General features: G+C 41.1%; 1 protein-coding gene across 1 annotated transcript in view; it reads left to right on the top strand.

The window, feature by feature from the left end:
* The window catches only part of clstn3 (calsyntenin 3), a 53980-nt gene extending 40459 nt beyond the window's left edge, over positions 1-13521 (top strand). Inside the window, exons 13-18 of the mRNA XM_033981568.2 lie at positions 5066-5292; positions 7156-7317; positions 7496-7641; positions 8338-8473; positions 12131-12315; positions 13291-13521. Coding sequence (XP_033837459.1) covers positions 5066-5292; positions 7156-7317; positions 7496-7641; positions 8338-8473; positions 12131-12315; positions 13291-13440 — 1006 coding nt within the window. The 3' untranslated portion in view covers positions 13441-13521. The remainder of the gene's footprint in view (positions 1-5065; positions 5293-7155; positions 7318-7495; positions 7642-8337; positions 8474-12130; positions 12316-13290) is intronic.
* Positions 13522-20681: the final 7160 nt, after the last annotated feature.

The raw sequence follows: 20681 nt of genomic DNA on the forward strand, positions 1-20681 counted from the left end.
CCCACCACTCCTTCCCTCTCTCTCTCTTTCTTTCTCCCTCCCTCCTTTACATCTCTCTCTTCTTGTTCTACCTCTTCTCTCTTTCTCTCTCTTCTTTGCCCCACCACCCCCTTTCTCTGTCCTTCTCTTCTTTTTTATCCCTCTCTCCTTCCTCCTTCATCTTTGCACCCTTTTTCTCTCTCCCCTTCTCTTCCTCTCTCTCTCTTTCTCTTTGTCCCTCTTCTCTCAGTGGGTCGCCTCTCCACAGATCTGAACTGTAACCAGGCCTTGTCTTGTATGGATACATAAGTTTAATACCAAACTGTGGAACATTCCAGGCAGATGCGATTTATATGTGAAATTATTAAAATATATAATTCCACATCTTTGTTATTGTCACCGTGACGACCACAGGGGGGCGCTCTAGACTTAAGTACCACCATCTACTCCTCCTGTACAATTAAACATTTAAAATTTCAACATTACGCTAATTTAAAACAAGGATCCCCGACCTTTTTTGCACGACAGACTGAAAAAATGTAGGTTTTATTTTCACGGCTCGACCTTCACCACGTGGCAGATAAATAAATGTCAAAAATAAGTTAAGTGATTGATTCTTTGTCCTTCTTGTTCACGTTTGTATCTTTCAATATCCTCTAAAGCACATGTGTCAAACTCAAGGCCCGGGGGCTAAATTCGGCCCGCCACGTCATTTTATGTGGCCCACGACAAAGTAAATTAAAAGGTCTGACTGTCTTAAAATGTCAGTTTATCAGGAGATACACAGTTAAACAGTCATTTTTTTCATGTCTATGCAAATCCATATACAATATTTGTAACTTGAATAAGTAATGAATATAAAAACAGTTAATTAACAAGATTAAAACGTAGTGACATTTATCTTAGTTAAATCTGGCCCTTTGAGAGCAGCCATTTTGTTGATGTGGCCCTCGATGAAAATGATTTTGACGCCCCTGTTCTAAAGTCTTATCGTTTAATCCCGGGCGCTTAGTCTCCATTTGCCGAAGCAGTTTTGAAGGTTTCGTCGCCTCGTTCGCTTTTTCCAGAGCCGACTCAGTGTGTGAGCGTCACCTGTAGCGACAAACCCGTATTTTACGTAGGACTCCTGGTGTTGTCTGTTAAATTTCGCTTTCTTTTTCTTGGAGGTCGTAGGCTCCTCTTCTGGTGCTTTTGACCTTTTCTCCTTTGCAAAAAAAACGTTGAATGTCTTTTGTTTTTGTCTCATTTTCTCTCGCTTGTGACTTTTGTGCGTCGTGTCTGATGCGTTTTACGTGATACGTCGTCGCGGAGACAAGAGCAGATCTAGCACAGACATAATAAACTCGCCGTTATCTCAAATTATTTCTGTAGTGATTTTTTTTATCAGGATTTTCATTATAAACCTAAGGACAAGCTTATTAGCGCGTCATGAGGGACGGGCGAAAGTAACGTCGGAGAAGATGTCGTTAAAGATAAAATGTAAAATAAATTTCACCAAAAACGTGACTTATATATGTTTTTTTCTTCATTATTTTGCATTTTTTGCTGGTGCGACTTATACTCCAGAGCGACTTATCCTCCAGAAAATAAAGTAAATAAAAATCTACATTCTAATAATCTAGTTTCTCGTTAATAATCGAGTTTCGTGGCTTGAACACGTCTTCGCCTTTTACTTGGAGAGAAAACACTGCAGAAAAATACACTCTGTCTTTCCGGGTCAGTGCTTAACAACTGTGAATTTGCACTTGGCTTTAGCAGTCACTTTTAGCTGATAAAATATTGATTCGTCTTTGGAAGTACAATCCGCCGCGTTCAGTCTGTGTCGTACGACTGTGACTAAAACAACCGCCAAGAATAACACGAGGCGTTTGAACCCGCGCAGACGGACGCCCTGTTTGGATTTCACTTCCACTTCAAAATGCAAACAGAAAGAAAGAAAGAAAGAAAAATGAAAAAAATCCTCATATATACGCTGATTAAATTAAAGCTGCACTGTGTAGATTTTCCGATATGTGCTTGTTTCCATGGTGATTTTATTGCTTTGCCGTATTAAACTTATTTTTAAATCTATTTTGCAGTTACTCAGTTATACGCGTACATATACAGGCAGCGTCGCCTCTTCACAGATCTGACCCGTAACTTAACCTGTAACTTGTTTCACACTTGTTTCCATGGAGACGGGCTGGATAAGTTTAATGCCGCACTGTGAAAAAATTCTAAGCAAAGGAATTCCATCTGAACTGACAGTCTCCTCTCTTCTTTCTATCTTTCTGCCTCTTTTTTCTCTCTCCCTCCACTCCTTCCTCTCATTCTCTCTCTTTCTCCCTCTTCTCTGTCTGTCTTTTCTTTTTTTCTTTTTCTATCCCTTCTTTCTTTCTCTCGCTCACTTTCTTTCTCTCTCCTCTCTGGCCCTCTCTTCTTTTTCTATCCTTTTTCTCTCCGTTTCTTTCTACTCTTTCTTTTTTTCTTTCTTCTCTCTCGTCTTTGCCCCCCTTTTTCTCTCTCCCCTTCCCCTCCTTCCCTCTCACTCTTTCTCCCTCCTCTCCGTCCCTCTCCTCTTGTTCTATCCCTTCTCTCTCTCTTGCTCTCTTTTTTTCTCTGTCCTCTCTGTCCTTCTCTTCTTTTTCTATGCCATTCTCCTTTTTTCTTTCTTCCCTCTCTCCTCTTTGCCCCCTTTTTCTCTCTCCCCCTTCTCTTTCTCCCTCTTCTCTCCTTCTCACCTTTCTTTCCTTCCTTTCTGCCTCCTTTCTTTCTCCCCCTGTCTCCTCTCCTTTTGTTATTTTTCTATCCCTCTCTAATTTCTTTTTTCTCTCCTCTTTGCCCCTTTTTTCTCTTTCTCTCTCTCTTTCTCCCTCTTCTCTCCCTCTCTCCTTTCTTTCTCTCCTTTCTACCTGATTTTTCTCTCCCCCCACCACTCCTTCCCTCTCTCTCTTTCTCTCTCCCTCCTTTACATCTCTCTCTTCTTGTTCTACCTCTTCTCTCTTTCTCTCTCCTCTTTGCCCCCCCTTCTCTGTCCTCTCTGTCCTTCTCTTCTTTTTTATCCCTCTCTCCTTTCTCCTTCATCTTTGCACCCTTTTTCTCTCTCCCCTTCTCTTTCTCTCTCTCTCTTTCTCTGTCCCTCTCTTCTTTTTCATCTTTCTGTCCCTCCTCTTTCACTCTGTTCCACCTTGTGATGTCATCATGTGGTGATACAGGAAGTAACTCAAAATCTTAATAATCTTTGTCCAAACGGCTCAGAATTAGTCCTGAGTCGCATCTTAACGTCACAAACTCATTTTTATCTTTTTTCGTCAGTTTTTGTATTTATTTTTTTCTCTTTCTTGAGAATCACATCATTTACGTCTGAATATTCACACGTTATTTTATTATTGTTGAAGTAACAGTCCTGATTGGCTGTTGGACTGTAGACCATTGTGTCGTGCGTCCTGATTGGCTGTTGGACTGTAGACCATTGTGTCGTGCGTCCTGATTGGCTGTTGGACTGTAGACCATTGTGTCGTGCGTCCTGATTGGCTGTTGGACTGTAGACCATTGTCCATCAGTCTCCTCCGTGCCGTGTCTCCTGTCCAGTACAGAATGTGTTCAGACAAATTTACATAAACGTTGGATCTCAGTGTGACTCTGAAGTGCTGTACGTTTGCGATTTGTTTTCTCCCCGACAAAACCCAGAATGTCGATGAAACGTTCTGCACCGACAAAGACGCCTACGAAGGTTTGAACTTTGAGAGAGTTTAAACGAGAGAGAAATGTGAGAAAATGTTAACGCCTGTGTGAGAAAAGTGTATAAAGTGTGTGGTGAGGGGTTTTACAGACAAAAACAGAGAGAATAATGTAAAAAATAGAAGAGATGGAGAGAAACTTCTTGTCATTTTTAATACTTCTGATTGGAGCAGTTTTATCTGCGCTCTGTTATTAAAGTGTATTATGTCATTAGGATACTTGTGTTTTTATTTGTTTGCATTGTGAGCGTAGATTAGCGTTGATTAGCTTTGATTAGCCGTTAGCGTCGCTTTATGGAGAGATTCTTGTTTGAGAAGCAACGGGTACAAAACGGAAAACAAAATACACCAAACAAAAGAAAACAGACAGTGAAGTCGGGAGAAAGTTCTAGGAAAGAAGGACCTGATTTGTCTGTTTTTAATGTTCATATCTTGATTTACAGACACAATAGTGAAATAAAAACCCCAGGATCATGTAGAGGGTTAATACGAACATTTAAGACCAGAATGAAAAACAAACAAAACAAAAAAAACAACTCAAAATAAAAAAAAATAAAAAATAAAATAAAATAAAAAACTCAAAAGAAAAAACAAAAAAAAAGAACTCAAAATAACAAAAAAGGAAAGAATAAACTCAAAATTACAAAAAAAAAAAAAAAACTAAAATAAAAAAAAACCAGGATCATGTAGAGGGTTAATACGAACATTTAAGACCAAAATGAAAAAAAAAAGAATACTCAAAATAAAAAAATAAATTAAAAAAATAAATCAAAGAAAAAACTTAAAAGAAAAAACTAAAAAAAAGAACTCAAAATAACAAAAAAAAAGGAAAGAATAAACTCAAAATAACAAAAAAAAACTAAAAAAAAAAACAAAAACAAAAAAACAGGATCATGTAGAGTGGGTTAATACGAACATTTAAGACCAAAATAAAAAAATAAAAAAAAAAACCCAAAAAACTCAAAATAACAAAAAAAAGTTTAAAAAAAAGAAAAAAAACACAAAAGAAAAAAAAAGAACTCAAAATAACAAAAAAAGGAAAGAATAAACTCAAAATAAAAAAAGGAAAAAATATAACTAAAAATAAAAAACCCCAGGATCATGTAGAGGGTTAATCTGAACATTTAAGACCAAAATGAGTCTGAAGCAGCAAAGACAGGGAGAGGACATGGTTTATCAATAGAAAGTGAATTGGAGCCAGAGTCGATGGAGCAGGAAGTGAAACATGATCACTTCCTGTTTGTAGCGCGGTGCTAGCAGGTTAGCTACATCCATTTACATAAACATGGTCTGAACGCACATTAAATAACCTGAAACGTACAAACCTGTTTTCTTTTTTCTTTCTTCTTTCTCTCCGTTTCGTGCAGATGTTTTAACGAGGAGAGCTGCCTGTCCCTGAAGCAGCTGGAGGGATACCTGGTGGTGCTTCAGCCGGATGCCCCGCAGATCTCTCTGTCGGGGGTCGGACCTCACCTGGCCCGCCCCGCCCCTGAGTTCGAGAGCCCGCGCGGAGTACCTCTTTTCCCCGAGCTGAGGATCGTGTGCTCGCTCTCTCACGCCGTCAACACAGCGGCGCAGGGGATGGAGGGCGGAGGTAAGACGCTACAAATACAAAAAAACAAAAAAACACTGCAAAATTCAGTGTTTATTTTATTAAACGGACTTGAATTAATATAAAAATGTTTTGTTAAAGAGGAAATATCGTGCAAAATCAATTTTTATTTAACGTTCTACCATGTTATAATGTTTTTCCTTCATCAAAAATATGTATAAATATGTCATCCATGAACGTTTGAGTAATCTAGAGATCTCTCCCGCGCCCTGTTCGAACCCTGCTTACGGTTAGCTGTACGATTCTGTACGAGGCTCCGCCCACAAGCCTACATCACCCACGCTCCCGCACGACAATCCTCCATAAATATACAAAAACACGGCACAAAACTGTACACTACGACTTCACAAACCTGGTGCGATGTGCAGTAGTTTCGTTAGCAAAATGCAGCTGATTGTGTTGAGATAGCGCTCTGAAGGGGGAGGGGCTTAGCATAGAGAGGAAAAGTTGCAGAGGACCCGGAAGATCAACAAAAACGGCGCACGTGAAGAAAACGGCTAATTTCATCGCGACATGAAAAGAAAATAAGTCAAAAAGTGAAATAATTTTGATTTGACGGTTCGTAAACTCGGGGGGATCAGAATGTTTCAAAGTGAAGTGGAGGTAAATTGGTTTTGTCAGTTTAATCTCCTCGTGTTTATTTTCACTAATGACGTTGTAATTCGTAATCAGAGTTGGCAGTAATGTGTCTGTGATATTTAAGTGTCATTAACTCCTGATTAAACTCCTGCTCTCTGCCCTTTATCTCCCCCTCTCTCTGTTCTCTCGTTCACCCGTTCTCTCTTTCTCTCTCCTCTCTGTCCCTCTCTTATTTTTCTATCGCTCGCCTTTCTCTTTCTTCCCTCTTCCTTCTCTCTGCCCCAACGCTCCTTCCCTCTCTCTCACTCTTTCTTCGTCTCCGTCTCTCTTCTTTTTCTATCCCTCTCTCCTTTCTCTCTTTCTCCTATTTGCCCCCCTTTTTCTCTCACCCCCTTCTCTCTCTCTGTTTTTCTATCCTTCTCTGCTTTCTCTCCTCTCTCCCCCCCTCTCCCTCCATCTCTTTCTTGCTTCTTTCTACCCGCTTTTTCTCTCTCCCGTCCTCTTTTCTTTCTCTCCTTCTCCCTCCTCTCTGTGCCTCTCTTCTTTTATCTCTCCCTCTCTCCTTTCTCTCCCTCTCTCACTCTTTCTTCCTCCCGTCTCTCTTCTTTTTCTATCCCTCTCTCCTTTCTCTCTTTCTCCTCTTTGCCCCCCTTTTTCTCTCTCTGTTTTTCTATCCCTCTCTGCTTTCTCTCCTCTCTCTACCCCTCTCCCTCCCTCTATCTTTCTTGCGGCTCTCTACCCCCTTTTCTCTCTTCCCCTCCACTCCTTCTCCCCCTCTCTGTGCCTCTGTTCTTTTATCTCTCCCTCTCTCTTTTTTCTTCTCTCTGACCCTGTTTTCTCTCACCCTTCCCCTCTCTCTCTCTTTGTCTCTTTCTTTCCCTCTCTCCCTCCTCTCTGCCCCTTTTCTCTCTTCCCCTCCACTCCTTCTCCCCCTCTCTGTCCCTCTCTCCTTTCTCTCCCTCTCTCTTTTTTCTTCTCCCTCTGACCCTGTTTTCTCTCACCCTTCCTCTCTCTCTCTCTGTCTCTTTCTTTCCCTCTCTCCCTCCTCTCTGCCCCTTTTCTCTCTTCCCCTCCACTCCTTCTCCTCCTCTCCGTGCCTCTCTTCTTTTATCTCTCCCTCTCTCTTTTTTCTTCTCTCTTTGACCCTGTTTTCTCTCACCCTTCCTCTCTCTCTCTCTTTGTCTCTTTCTTTCCCTCTCTCCCTCTTTTATGTTCCCACCCCTCTCTCTCTCCGTCTCTCCTCCCTCCTCTCTCCCTCTCTCTCAGCGCTCATGTCGGACGCCGTGGCTCACACTCTGGATGGCTGTGAGGTACAACCTTTGGGGGAGGAGCTAAACGCGGAGAGGGAGGAGCTTCTGGTGGACATGGACGTGGTGCGAGAGCGAGGTCTGGAGATCATCAACACCACAGCGTACATCGCCATCACAGGTAAACACCGCGGCGTACACGGTAAACGTTACGCCGTACACTACGCCGTACGTCGCCGTCACAGGTGAAGAGTCACTGATGTAACCCTGGTTCTCTGACGCCGCGCTCTGACCTCTGACCTCTGCAGACAGAACTTTTCTCGTTGTTCTTATCGTTAAACGTCTTTGATGTTGTTCAGGAGCTGAGTCCATCTCCGTGTACGAGGACGTCCTCCGCTCCGTTCGCTATCGTCTGGCCAAAGGCTCCGCCCGCTTTGAGAGGCGCTTCAGATTGTCCTGCTCCGAGATGAACGGACGATACACGAGCAACGAACTGACTCTGGAGGTGAGAAGTTACGTCCTGATTGGCTGTTGGACTGTAGACCATTGTGTCCTGCGTCCTGATTGGCTGTTGGACTGTAGACCATTGTGTCCTGCGTCCTGATTGGCTGTTGGACTGTAGACCATTGTGTCCTGCGTCCTGATTGGCTGTTGGACTGTAGACCATTGTGTCCTGCGTCCTGATTGGCTGTTATTTATATTTTACTGACAAAAAATGACAAAATATTCATGATTTGAAGGATTCTGTGAGGAACTTTCCCCATTTAAAAGATTTTTTTCCAATGTTTTTATATTGGAATTATTTCATTGCTGTAACCAGAGGTGGAAGAAATACTCCATTTTGTTACTTAAGTAAAAGTACAGATACCAAAAACACTCAAGTAAAAGTAAAAGTATCACATAAAAATATCAAAGTATTAAAAAACCTGTTTAAAAATGCACTTAAAGAGTAAAAAGTTCAAGTATTTCACGTAGATTTTGAGCCAAATATAGAGTAGAAAGTACAGATACTGCTCTCAAATGAAGTAAAAGTAAAAAGTATCCAGTACAGATACCATTGTTTTTACTTTTACTTTGTCACGTTCCACCTCTGGCTAAATCGACGAGGGATCATTTCTCCACCGGTTCCTTCACATCCTTCGCCTTAACGCCTTGTCCGAGCCTCGTGGTTTAAACCCTCTGTCCTCCATCTTGTCCTCAGGTGAACTTCCTCCACTCTCTGGACAGTCTGTACCACCCGTCCCACCTCCTGGCGTCGCAGCAGCAGTTCCTCCACCCGTCGCATCACTCCGGAGAGCTGAGCGGACACACTTTACCCAACCCTCACCGCAACTCAGGTCAGCTCCCGCCGCACAAACTCGACTCGACTCACGTTCAGGTTCACGTTCTGTGTCGGACTGTATTCGGCCCCGCCCACTTTCGCCTCTGAACGCTCCAAATCACGCTCTTCTTTGTCTTTGTCTTCGTGGTCGCGCTTCCAGGTTAAAGGCGAATTTGGGAAAAGTTTCGCTTCAAAAGTCTGATATAAAGTCGTGTTGATTTGCGTATTTTCTGGACTAAAAAACATATATACCGTACATTTTTTTTCTCTCTGTTTTTCTATCCCTCTCTGCTTTCTCTCCTCTCTTTCCCCCTCTCCCTCCCTCTATCTTTCTTGCCTCTCTCTACCCCCTTTTTCTCTCTCCCGTCCTCTTTTCTTTCTCTCCTCCCTCCTCTCTATGCCTCTCTTCTTTTATCTATCCCTCTCTCCTTTCTCTCCCTCTTTTTTCTTCCCTCTCTCTGACCCTGTTTTCTTTCCTTCACTCACTTTCTTTCTCTCTCCTCTCTGTCCCTCTCTTCCTTTTCTCTTTTTCTCCTCATTTCTTTCTACTCTTTCTTTCTTCCCTCTCTCTCATCTTTGCCCCCTTTTCTCTCTCCCTCTCTCCTCCTTCCTCTCACTCTCTCTCTTTCTCCCTCTTCTCTGTCTGTCTCTTCTTTTTCTATCCCTTCTTTCTCTCTCACTCACTTTCTTTCTCCCTCCTCTCCGTCCCTCTCCTCTTGTTCTATCCCTTCTCTCTTTCTCTTGCTCTCTTTCTTTCTCTGTCCTCTCTGTCCTTCTCTTCTTTATCGACACCTCTCTCTCTTTCCTCTTTGCCCGTTTTTCTCTCTCCCCTTCTCTCCCGTTTTCTATCGCTCTCCTTTCTCTTTCTTCCCTCTTCCTCTTTGCCGCCCTTTTTCTCTCTGCCCCAACGCTCCTTCCCTCTCTCTCACTCTTTCTTCCTCCCGTCTCTCTTATTATAAAGTCTTATTAGTCCATTAAAGAAGGAAATAGAGCCACCGCACGTGAGTTTTGACCATTAAAGAAGGAAATAGAGCCTCTGCACATGAGTTTTGACCATTAAAGAAGGAAATAGAGCCTCTGCACATGAGTTTGACCGTTAAAGAAGGAAATAGAGCCACCGCGCGTGAGTTTGACCATTAAAGAAGGAAATAGAGCCTCTGCACGTGAGTTTGACCGTTAAAGAAGGAAATAGAGCCACCGCGCGTGAGTTTGACCATTAAAGAAGGAAATAGAGCCTCTGCACGTGAGCTCGGCATCAATGAATCCAACTCGGTCAATGTAAAAAGACGACAAAAGAAAATAAAAGCAGAGGCTCGTGTTGGTACGGCTTTATTTTCTAAACCTGCAGGTGTGTTCATCCCGTGTTGATGTCGTGTCGGTGTCAATTTTCAGGCACAGTTTTTAAAAAATCGTGTCCGTGCACTGTCTTTCTGTGTAAATATCTCACGTTACGATATGAAAACCTGCGGCTTATATTCAGACGCGGCTTATATATGGACAAAATTGATTGTCTTTTCAAATTTAGCTGGTGCGGCTCATATTCAGGTGCGCTCTAGAGTCCAGAATTTACAGTGAGTCACATTTTTGGGGAAATTTATTTGACAAAATCCAAGACCAAGAACAGACATTTTATCTTTAAAGTCAAGTTATAATAATAATAATAAAATGGAGAGCTAGCATGCTAACGTAACACATTTATATTTATTCAGCTCCATGAAGCACAGACAGAACTGAACACGTGTCTGGTTTGTTAACGTAAGATATTAACAGTTAATCAGACAAATAAAGAATAAAAACAAGCAACAAGTTTAGTCTGGATCTCACTCCAAATCAATAAATCCACTGAATTCTTCATCCTCGGTGTCGCTTCTGAACAAATCCACCAACTCCAGAGGAAGACGTAGGGGGCGCTATTGTTCAGTGTTTCTCAGATGTTTTTTAAATCACCGTAATGTTGAAATTTTAAATGTTCAGTGGTTCAGGAGGAGGAGACGCTGGTACAAGTCTAGAGCGCCCCCGTGTGGTGAAGATGTGGAACTATATATTTGAATAATTTCACATATAAGTCGCGTCTGAGTATAAGTCACACCCCCGGACAAACTATGACAAAAGTGACACTTATAGTCCGGAAAATGCTGTAAAATGTTTTCTGGAGGCTTTAAAATGCTTCTGTAGTCCGTTTAGAACTTATTTGCCGTCAAAATCACTAGCTCCGTGCAAAAAAAACAAACGGCAACGCAATCAAAGACGTTAAGAAGCATCAGATATGGAGCAAATATCAAGTGAAATGTGTTTATAAAGCACATTTAAAAACAACCGCCACTGCCCAAAGTGCTGTACAATACAAAATATAAAACAAAACATGCAAAAATACAATAAAACACAACAAATACAACACAGTACAAGTGCAGTAGTAGGTTTAACTCGATCAGCTGAATGATTAAATGTTATATTCTTTTTAAATGTGTTTATTTTGAGCAAACTTTTATCTTGACCTGAGTTTGGAGTTAATTTTATCCACATTTCATCCTTTGGGATTTTTAATTAAGTCAGTGCTGCAGCAAAATGTAGACCTATTTTAATCCTGCTTTTTTACAATTATAATTCTCCCCCCAAAAAAGTCAAATTGTTCCTCAGATGTTTTTTTCCTGCAGAACTCGATGGAACAGTCGTCAGTGTCAGATCAGAAATCACACGATCAGTGGAGACGTTCAAAACACGAACCAATGTTTTAGATTCAGACACGATGTCACTGACTGGAGGTTTGTTTTTGTCTCCCTCTGTCCTCCTCCCTCTGTCCTCCTCCCTTTCTCCTCTTCCCTCTCCTCCTCCCTCTCCTCCTCCCTCTCCTCCTGTCTTTCCTCCTCCCTCTCCTCCTCCCTTTCTCCTCTTCCCTGTCCTCCTCCCTCTCTCCTCCTCCCTCTCTCCTCCTCCCTCTCCTCCTCTCTCTCCTCCTCCTCCCTCTCTCCTCCTCCCTCTCTCCTCCTTGTCCTCCTCCCTCTCTCCTCCCTCTCTCCTCCCTCTCTCCTCCCTCTTCTCCTCCCTCTCCTCCTCCTCCCTCTCTCCTCCTCCCTCTCTCCTCTTCCCTTTCTCCTCCTACCTCTCTCCTCCCTTTCTCCTCCTCCCTCTCTCCTCCTCCCTCTCCTCTTCCCTCTCTCCCTCCCCTCTCTCTCCCTCCCCTCTCTCTCCCTCCCTCCATCTCTCTCTCTCTCTTCATCCCTCTCCCTCCCTCTCTCTCTCCCTCTCCCTCCCTCCCTCCCTCCCTCCCTCTCTCTCTCCCTCTCCCTCTCCCTCCCTCCATCCCTCCCTCCATCTCTCTCTCTCTTCATCCCTCTTTCTCTCCTCCCCCTCCCTCCCCTCTCTCTTTTTTCTCCCTCCCTCCATCTCTCTCTCTCTTCATCCCTCTTTCTCTTCTCCCCCTCCCTCCCCTCTCTCTCCCTCCATCCCTCCCTCCATCTCTCTCTTCATCCCTCTCTCTCCCTCCATCCCTCCCTCCATCTCTCTCTTCATCCCTCTCTCTCCCTCCATCCCTCCCTCCATCTCTCTCTCTTCATCCCTCTTTCTCTCCTCCCCCTCCCTCCCCTCTCTCTTTTTTCTCCCTCTCTCTCCCTCCCTCCCTCCCTCCCTCCCTCCCTCCCTCCATCTCTCTCTCTCTCTCTCCCTCTCTCTGTAGTGGTCCCCGGCGCGGCCACTGTCATCATCATGGTGTGCGTGGGCTTCCTGGTCGTCATGGTGATCCTGGGAGTTTTCCGGATCCGCTCCATCCATCGCCGCGGTGAAGGCGGCAGAGGCGGAGCTAAAGAGGGAACCAACCAATGGGACGACTCCGCTCTCACCATCATCGTCAACCCCATGGAGGTAAACGCCTCTGAGACGCGACTGTGAAAATACACGACAGTGAAAATAATGCTGTAGCTAAAGGTACATCGCGGAACTTTTCTGGCTTTGCTCAGAATGTCCCACACTATTTCTTTAAAGGTGCTTTTACTGCTCAAAATTACCTTGAAAAACATGAATTCTTACTGTAAGCAGGGTCGCCTTTCCACAGATTCGACCTGTAACTTCGAGAAACAACAACGACTTTTGGTTAATTTAAATAACACGGAGGCAGATGATGGATCCTTCAACAGAAAAGTTCCGCAGTGCTTAACTAAACTGAAATTCTGTTGGATTCAAAAACAGAGGAAAGAAGGGGCGGAGTCTGGAGGCATAAAGAGCACTGTGATTGGTCCAACCGGTATCCACATAGACTGTATTTAAATGTCCATGAGCGCGTTTTCCTTCTGAGGTCACTCCCGTTAGCGTTAGCAACGGGTTTGATTTGACAGTTGCTAAGCGCCCACTTCCTACTAAACCAGCGGTGCCGGCGGAAAGGGGCTTTACCTTCAACAACCTCACTCCGGATTGGCTCTTTGGTTGCTATGATACTTGTGCTCAGAATTCCAAATATCGAACATCGGCTCCAAATTAGCCGCTATAACCGCTAGCCTCGATTAGCTTCATTTGACTGGAGCTGAACGCTGTGGGTCGTACAGTCTATGGGTGTCCGCGCTTTAAACTCCACCCCTTGAAGTGAGATGTTTGTATCAGAAACACGTGGGTTTAATCAGGGCAGTCTTCTGTGATGTCATGTAGTACTTGAAATCACAGTGGCCACTAGAGGGAGCGCCGGGTTTGCACTAAAATGGTCAAAAATGGAGTAGAAACAGTACAATATTATTAAAATACAATATACAGAGTGCGGTAACAACAAAAAAACAAAAAAAAAACTTCTATTGTAACTAAAATCTAGCGCTAACTTTTTCACTTTTCCGTTTTGCTCTCGTCCCGCAGTCGTACGAGTCTCGCATGGGGATGTCCGCGGACACGGAGGGCGAGGGCGAGGAGGAAGAGGAGGCGCCCGAGTCTCCGGACGACGCCAGCGACGATCAGAGAATCATCATCAAGAAGGAGGGCAGAGACAGCAACGCGCGCCGCTACTAAGACCACTCTGTATTTATCTGCACCAGTTACCATGGAAACCACATACCGGCTTAACCACACACTCAAACACAGAGGCGAGGTGGGCGACGTGGACGAAACACGCGAACACGAGTCGAGTTTACATTTATTTACGACGTTATATGATGGATTCAACACATTTCTGCCTGGTTTTAGTTCCTATATTTAATTATTTTCTGACAATATAGAATGTATTATTATTATTATTATTATTATTATTATTATTTTATTTTTATTTTTATTATTTATTTTTTTTTAAATGTATTTATTCATTTATTTTATTTTATTTTTTCTGATTTTAAGCTAACACAATTGCCAAACATATACCGTATAATAAAACTTCTTAGTTCAAGTCAAAAATATTTTCCAAGGACTGAGTGAGAATCTCCTTTATTCCCTGATAATCTTAACTCGATAAAAAACAAATGGAAAATTTAAAACTACACAAAAGAAATTCCAGCCATTTTAATTATTTACTTTTGCAGTGAATATCTTGATTTTTAATATTAGTCCATAAGTTTTACTAACGCTTAAGATAACCAGGTCTAAACTTGGACTTTCCTCAGTCTAAACTAGACCTAAACCAGATCTAGATTAGGACCAGGACTAGACCAGGACTAGACCAGGACTAGACCAGGACTAGACCAGGACTAGACCAGGACTAGACCAGGACTAGACCAGGACTAAACTAAACCAAGTCTAAACTTGGACTTTCCAAAGACTAAACTAGGACTAAAAGCTTATCTAGGACTAAAACAGTTCTAAACTAGGCCTAAGTCAGTTCTGGACGAGTACTAAGGACCAAACCAGGACTAGACCAGGACTAGACCAGGACTAAACTAGGGCTAAACCAGGACTAAACCAGGACTAAACCAGGACTAGACCAGGACTAGACCAGGACTAAACTAGGGCTAAACAAAGTCTGAACTGGAATCACATCCGGTCTAAACCAGGACTAAACCAGGACTAAACCGGGACTAAACCAGGACTAAACCAGGACTAGACCAGGACTAAACTAGGGCTAAACCAGGACTAAACCAGGACTAAACCAGGACTAGACCAGGACTAAACTAGGGCTAAACCAGGACTAAACCAGGACTAGACCAGGACTAGACCAGGACTAGACCAGGACTAAACCAGGACTAAACCAGGACTAAACCAGGACTAGACCAGGACTAGACCAGGACTAAACTAGGGCTAAACAAAGTCTAAACTGGAATCACATCCAGTCTAAACCAGGACTAAACCAGGACTAAACCAGGACTAAACCAGGACTAAACCAGGACTAAACTAGAACTATGAATAACGAAGGACTAAACGAGGAACAAACCTTGATTAAGACTTTGTTTCGTACCAAACCGAGTCTTAATCAAAGACTAAACCAGAACTAAACCAACACCAAACTATTAATAAAACAAAACTTAATCAATTTGAACCATTTACGTTTGCAGTGAACGTTTTGATCTGTAATATTATCGATCCGCACGAGCCGAGCAAACACACACGATCAAAAACACGGCACAACAGATCATCAACGTGTCTACTCTTTTCTCACTCAGTTTTTTTATTTTTTTCAAATATAATACAAACTCAGATTATTATTCCATCAATCATTTCAGTTTAATCTCCTTTTACGTCGCTTTTTACGTCGCCCACCTCGGCCTCTCACACTTTGAAAAACAAACCGTTATAAGGAATGTATCGCTTTTCAGACACTCCGCACGACACCCTCACTTCAGATATGTACGCCATTTGTGACCTACAGCCGACCGCGGGCTCTCGTCTCCACCTTATCGTTGAATGGCACAATGTAAACAGTCAGTGTAACCACCTGATTTAAAAAAAAACAACAAAAAAACACCACCCACGCTGCAGGAAAAAATCCACAACGAGCTGTAATCAGGCGAATTCAGAAGACGGACTAACACTTCAGCGGATTTGACTGGTTTTCTCGCCGCGTTTGTCGCTTAGGACTTAAAATTGACGATGCGATTCGAGTTCCTGCTGATAAATCCTGTTGTTGTGTCCTTGGGCAAGACGCTTAACGCACTTCGCCCCCTAGTGTACGCCGTGTATACTGATTTAAGAATGTGCGCGTGAGCAGTTGTGATAAAAATAAGCTAAAAAAAACCCATCTCAAACTTACGATTCGTCATGAAATCTGGTTTAAACTTGTGAAATCGGCTCAGATCACGACCCTGATTTTGAATTCGCCTGATTTTACAAACTCGATGTGTGATTTTTTTTCTTTCTTTGCAGTGGAGACGTGTAATGTAAATGCACCAGTGCTACGAAATCACGAGATGGTTCATGTGTTTGTATAGTGAAACGCTGGTTGAATGAAAGTCGATTTTTTTAAGATGATGTTTTTATTTCACATCACTGAATGAAAAAAAAAACAACAAACAAAAACAAAACCAGAACTCACCGGCGTTGTGCTATTGTAAAAGTACAGGTCTTCACTCTTCTGGTGCAGTTTTCTACGGTAAAAGCCTCCATTTCTCAACACATTCCTCTGCGTACATCTGATAAAACCTGCCAAGATGGCCGACGCGAAGGTGCCAGAGGGTCCAGACCGCACGAGAATGTAACTAGAGCAAGGACGAGAGGACGTCTACGGTAGGACTGTGACGGGACAAAGGACACGACGACTTAAGACTAAACTAGATCTAAACCAGGTCTAAACCAGGTCTAAACCAGGTCTAAACCAGGTCTAAACCAGGTCTAAATCAGGTCTTAACCAGGTCTAAATCAGGTCTAAACTAGGTCTAAACCAGGTCTAAACTAGGTATAAACCAGGTCTAAACCAGGTCTAAACTAGTTATAAACCAGGTATAAACTAGGTCTAAACTAGGTCTAAACCAGGTCTAAACTAGGTCTAAACTAGGTCTAAACTAGGTCTAAACCAGGTCTAAACTAGGTCAAAAGTAAGAATAAACTAGGGATTAACTAGGTCTAAACCAGGTCTAAACTAGGACTGAACCAGGTCTAAACTAGTACTAAGGACCATACTAGGACTACCAGGATTAAAATAACTAAACAAACGCTAAACTGGAATTACATCTGGTCTAAACCAGGACTAAACCAATTTTAAACTAGGACTAAAGCAGTCAGGTCTTAACTAGAACAAGGACTAAGATGAATAATGGAGGACTAAACCAGGACTAAACTAGTACTAAACCAGGACTAAACCAGGACTAAACTAGTACTGAACCAGGACCAAACAAATGCTAAATTGGAATTACATCCAGTCTAAACCAGGACTAAACCAGGACTAAAGCTGTCCGGTTACTAGAACTAACTAGAACTAGGACTAAGCCGACTAATCAAGGACCAAACCAGGACTAAACCAAGTCTTAATCAAGGACTGAACTAGGACCAGACCAGTCCTAATTGGTCTAACGTGGACGTGGAGCTCGTGCAGTTTGCGTGTTCGTCCTGAGTTGACGATGGCGACGTTATTGCAGGTCACTAAACTCCAAACCTCAGCTTTTAGTCTAATCAGAGCTGCAGCTCCGGCTCCGGCTCTGGCTCCGGTTCCGGCTCCATTAGCCTTTGACTCTCTTTGTTGGAAAAGGCTTTTTGGCCAATTATCGCTCGCGCCGCCGAAGGAACCTCTGACCCTTCACACGTGACCTCTGACCCCTCACACATGACCAGTGGATTGTTCTGAACTACAGCTCTGACTGCACACGGCTTTCAAACCTGCTCCGACACACACTGCAAAAACAACACACACATTAGTGAAAAATGACTTGAACGATGGAGTTTTGAGTTTACACCATGAACTTATTAAAATATAAAAAATATGCTGACGTGAATAAATATGTCAGGTTGTTTTTCCCGTTTATTCTGTCGTGAACGTCTTCCAAAACAAGAATTTGGAGCTACTCAAAATGCATTCTTCCGATTAACATGGAAAAAATATAATGTATTTATTTAAAATCAACGTTTTTGTGAACTTCAGAATATGAAATACAGATTATTATACTTTTAAAAAACGATGTCCAGGTCTGATCCACAGTTAAAGACAAATTCAAATCTGTAACTGGACAAAACTTCCATCCAATCCATCGGGTCGCGGGGTCATCGGTCCAATCAGGGACTCCCAGACTTCCCCCACCCCAGACACGTCCTCCAAGGCGTTCCCAGGCCAGCCGAGTGACATAGTCCCTCGAACGTGTCCTGAGTCTTCCCCCAGAGCCTCCTCTCGATGGGACATGCCCAGAACACCTCCCTAGAGAGGCGTCCAGGAGGCGTCCAAAACAGACGCCCGAGCCTCCTCAACCGCTCCGCTCGGCGTGAAGGAGCAGCGGTTCTACTCCGAGCTCTTCCCGTGTGACCGAGCTCCTTTTGTCCTTTTGCATCTGTAATTTTGTCCTTTCGGTCGTTTACCCAAAGCTGGAGGAGTTTAAGTGTCAGGACAACACTTAAAATGATAAAAAACACCAAAAAATACAAAAAAACAAACCCAAAACATAATTGAACTAGTAGTAAATAATCTGTAAATGCATTAAAATTAGCAAAAAATGAATTAAAAAAAGCACTCATTAAGGGCTTGAATGATTACACCAAGTCTGTTTACAACGTTTTGTCCCGTTACAGATTTTATTTTTCACTTTTACTCTGGCTCAGACCGGGACGACCGAGCGATCCCACAGTTACACACAAAAAAACACAAAAACATATTTAAACTAATAGTAAATAATCCGTAAATGCATTAAAATTAGCAAAAAATGAATTTAAAAAAGCACTCATTAAGGGCTTGAATGATTACACCAAGTCTGTTTACGACATTTTGTCCCGTTACAGATTTTATTTTTCACTTTTACTCTGGCTCAGACCTGGACGACACAGTTACACAAAAAAAAAAAACCTCAATTCAAGTCATTTTAAACTGATTTAACGTTGTTTTTTGCAGCTCACTCCCATGGCGCTACCCCTGCCCCGGCTGTACGCAGAACGGGCAGTTTTGATTGTATTGTATGAATTTCCTGTACATAGAATGATGAAAATTATATACTGTTATTATTATTACTACTACTACTACTACTACTACTACTGCGGACAGTCTGTATACTTCATCTGCACAAATTAAGAAAGAGCAGTTTATAATTTTATATTTTTGTTCCCATCTGAAGAAATCATTGTAATAGCATCAGTAAAAAAAAAAAAAAGTATATGATAAAATAAAAATAGTAGTAGTGATACGGTCGATATTTCCGGCGTCACGTCTGATTTATCGCCCGATTTATGTGTAATATTGTTGTAATTATGAATATTTGAAATACAAACGAGTGAAAAATGGCGCTCGCTGTGATGCCTCGACGCTCGCACATCTCACGTGGTCCATGTTTCACCGGGTGATATTTGAAGCTATATTTAACATTTTTATGATGATTTTATTTACACGGAAAAACTGCAATCCTTTGTTATAAGAATGTAAAGTCCGTGCTCCTCACTCCCTCGCTCCGGCCTCCTCCACGCTCCCTCTGTGTCTCTTGCTGTTATGTCTGTGTATAGCCTCTCAATGTGCAGTGCTAACCTTTGTCGGTAAGTTTTTTTTTTGAGCGTGACGTTAAGAAGGAACGAAACATTGCGACGACGAGCTTCTGCACGGCGTCTGAAAACGAAAATGGTGGCGGGGGGGGAAAGCGACAGTGGTGACGGATTATGCTGACATATTGTTGTTGATTGATGAGAACTGTCAAAACATTACGAAATTCATAATAAAAGCACTATACGACATCGGTTTCGTTTATTTTTTTTGGTTCGGAGATAACGGACGAAGATGTGTTTACGCATGAATACATGAATAAATAAATAAGAAAATTAAAAATAAAAATAAAAAATAAGAAAAAAAAATGAATAAATAATTTATTTTTTTTTTAAATAAGAAAATAAGAAAAATATATACATGAATAAATAAAAAATACATACATGAATAAATAAATAAGAATATAAATAATAAAAATGAATAAATTAAAATAATAATAAAAAAATAAAAAAATAAGAAAAATAAATACATAAGAAAAATAAATAAATAAATAAGAAAAGTATATACATGAATAAATAAAGAAAAAAAATAAGAAAAAAATGAATAAATAAAAAATGTATTAAAAAATAAATAATAAAAATAAATAAATGAATAAATTAAAATAATAATAAAAAATAAATAAATAAGAATATAAATAATAAAAATAAATAAGTGAATAAATTAAAAAATAAGAAAGAAATAAGAAAAATAAATACATAAAATAAATAAATAAGAAAAATATATACATGAATAAATAAATAAGAATATAAATAATAAAAATAAATAAATGAATAAAAATAAATAAATAAGAAAAATAGATACATAAGAAATCTTACATAAGAAATCACATTTCTTAAAAAGAAATGTGAAAATAATAGTGTTAGTCGGGGGGGAACCCAGAGTCTTAGGGGCCCATGTTTCTATTGATTTATATTAGAGGGGGGCCCATGTGAGGCTTCTTGCCCCAGGACCCCATATTTCTGACCTGCCGCTGCCTTTAAGAACAACAGAAAAATGCTAAACTTTTAAGTAAAAATGTTATCAATAAGCAGTATTAACAAACATATTGCAATAACGTACTACAAAAAGAAAAACCCCCACACGTTTATTTTAGTGACAAGACTCTCAATCAAAACTCAGATCAGCACTAACACTAACGTCCTGACCCCCGTCGTCAGGACAAAGTGCCGCCCTCGCCCTCTGGAACTCACTCCCACAATCCATCAGGAGCTCGGACTCACGGCAGCATTTTAAATCACTACTAAATCTCACCTGTTCAGTCTGGCATTCCCCCAATTTATTTAGTTTTATTTTTTTCTTATGTATTTATTCATTTATCTTTTACTTTTTTATTAATTCATGTATTTATTTTTCTTATGTATTTATTTTTCTTATTTATTTATTTTTTTAATGTATTTATTTTTATTATTTTTATTCTTATTTATTTATTCATGTATATATTTTTCTTATTTATTCATGTACATATTTTTCTTATTTTTTAATACATTTTTTATTTATTCATTTATTTATTTTTCTTATTTTTAATTTTTCTTATTTATTTTTTTCTTATTTATTTATTCATTCTTTTTTTTTTACTTATTCATTTATGTATTCATTTATTTACTTATCTTTATTTATACATGGAAACACAATGAGAACACTTTAACTCTCTTTTTCATAAGTGCCC

This window comes from Periophthalmus magnuspinnatus, chromosome 16 (assembly GCF_009829125.3).
Source record: "Periophthalmus magnuspinnatus isolate fPerMag1 chromosome 16, fPerMag1.2.pri, whole genome shotgun sequence".
Taxonomy (NCBI): Eukaryota; Metazoa; Chordata; class Actinopteri; order Gobiiformes; family Gobiidae; genus Periophthalmus; species Periophthalmus magnuspinnatus.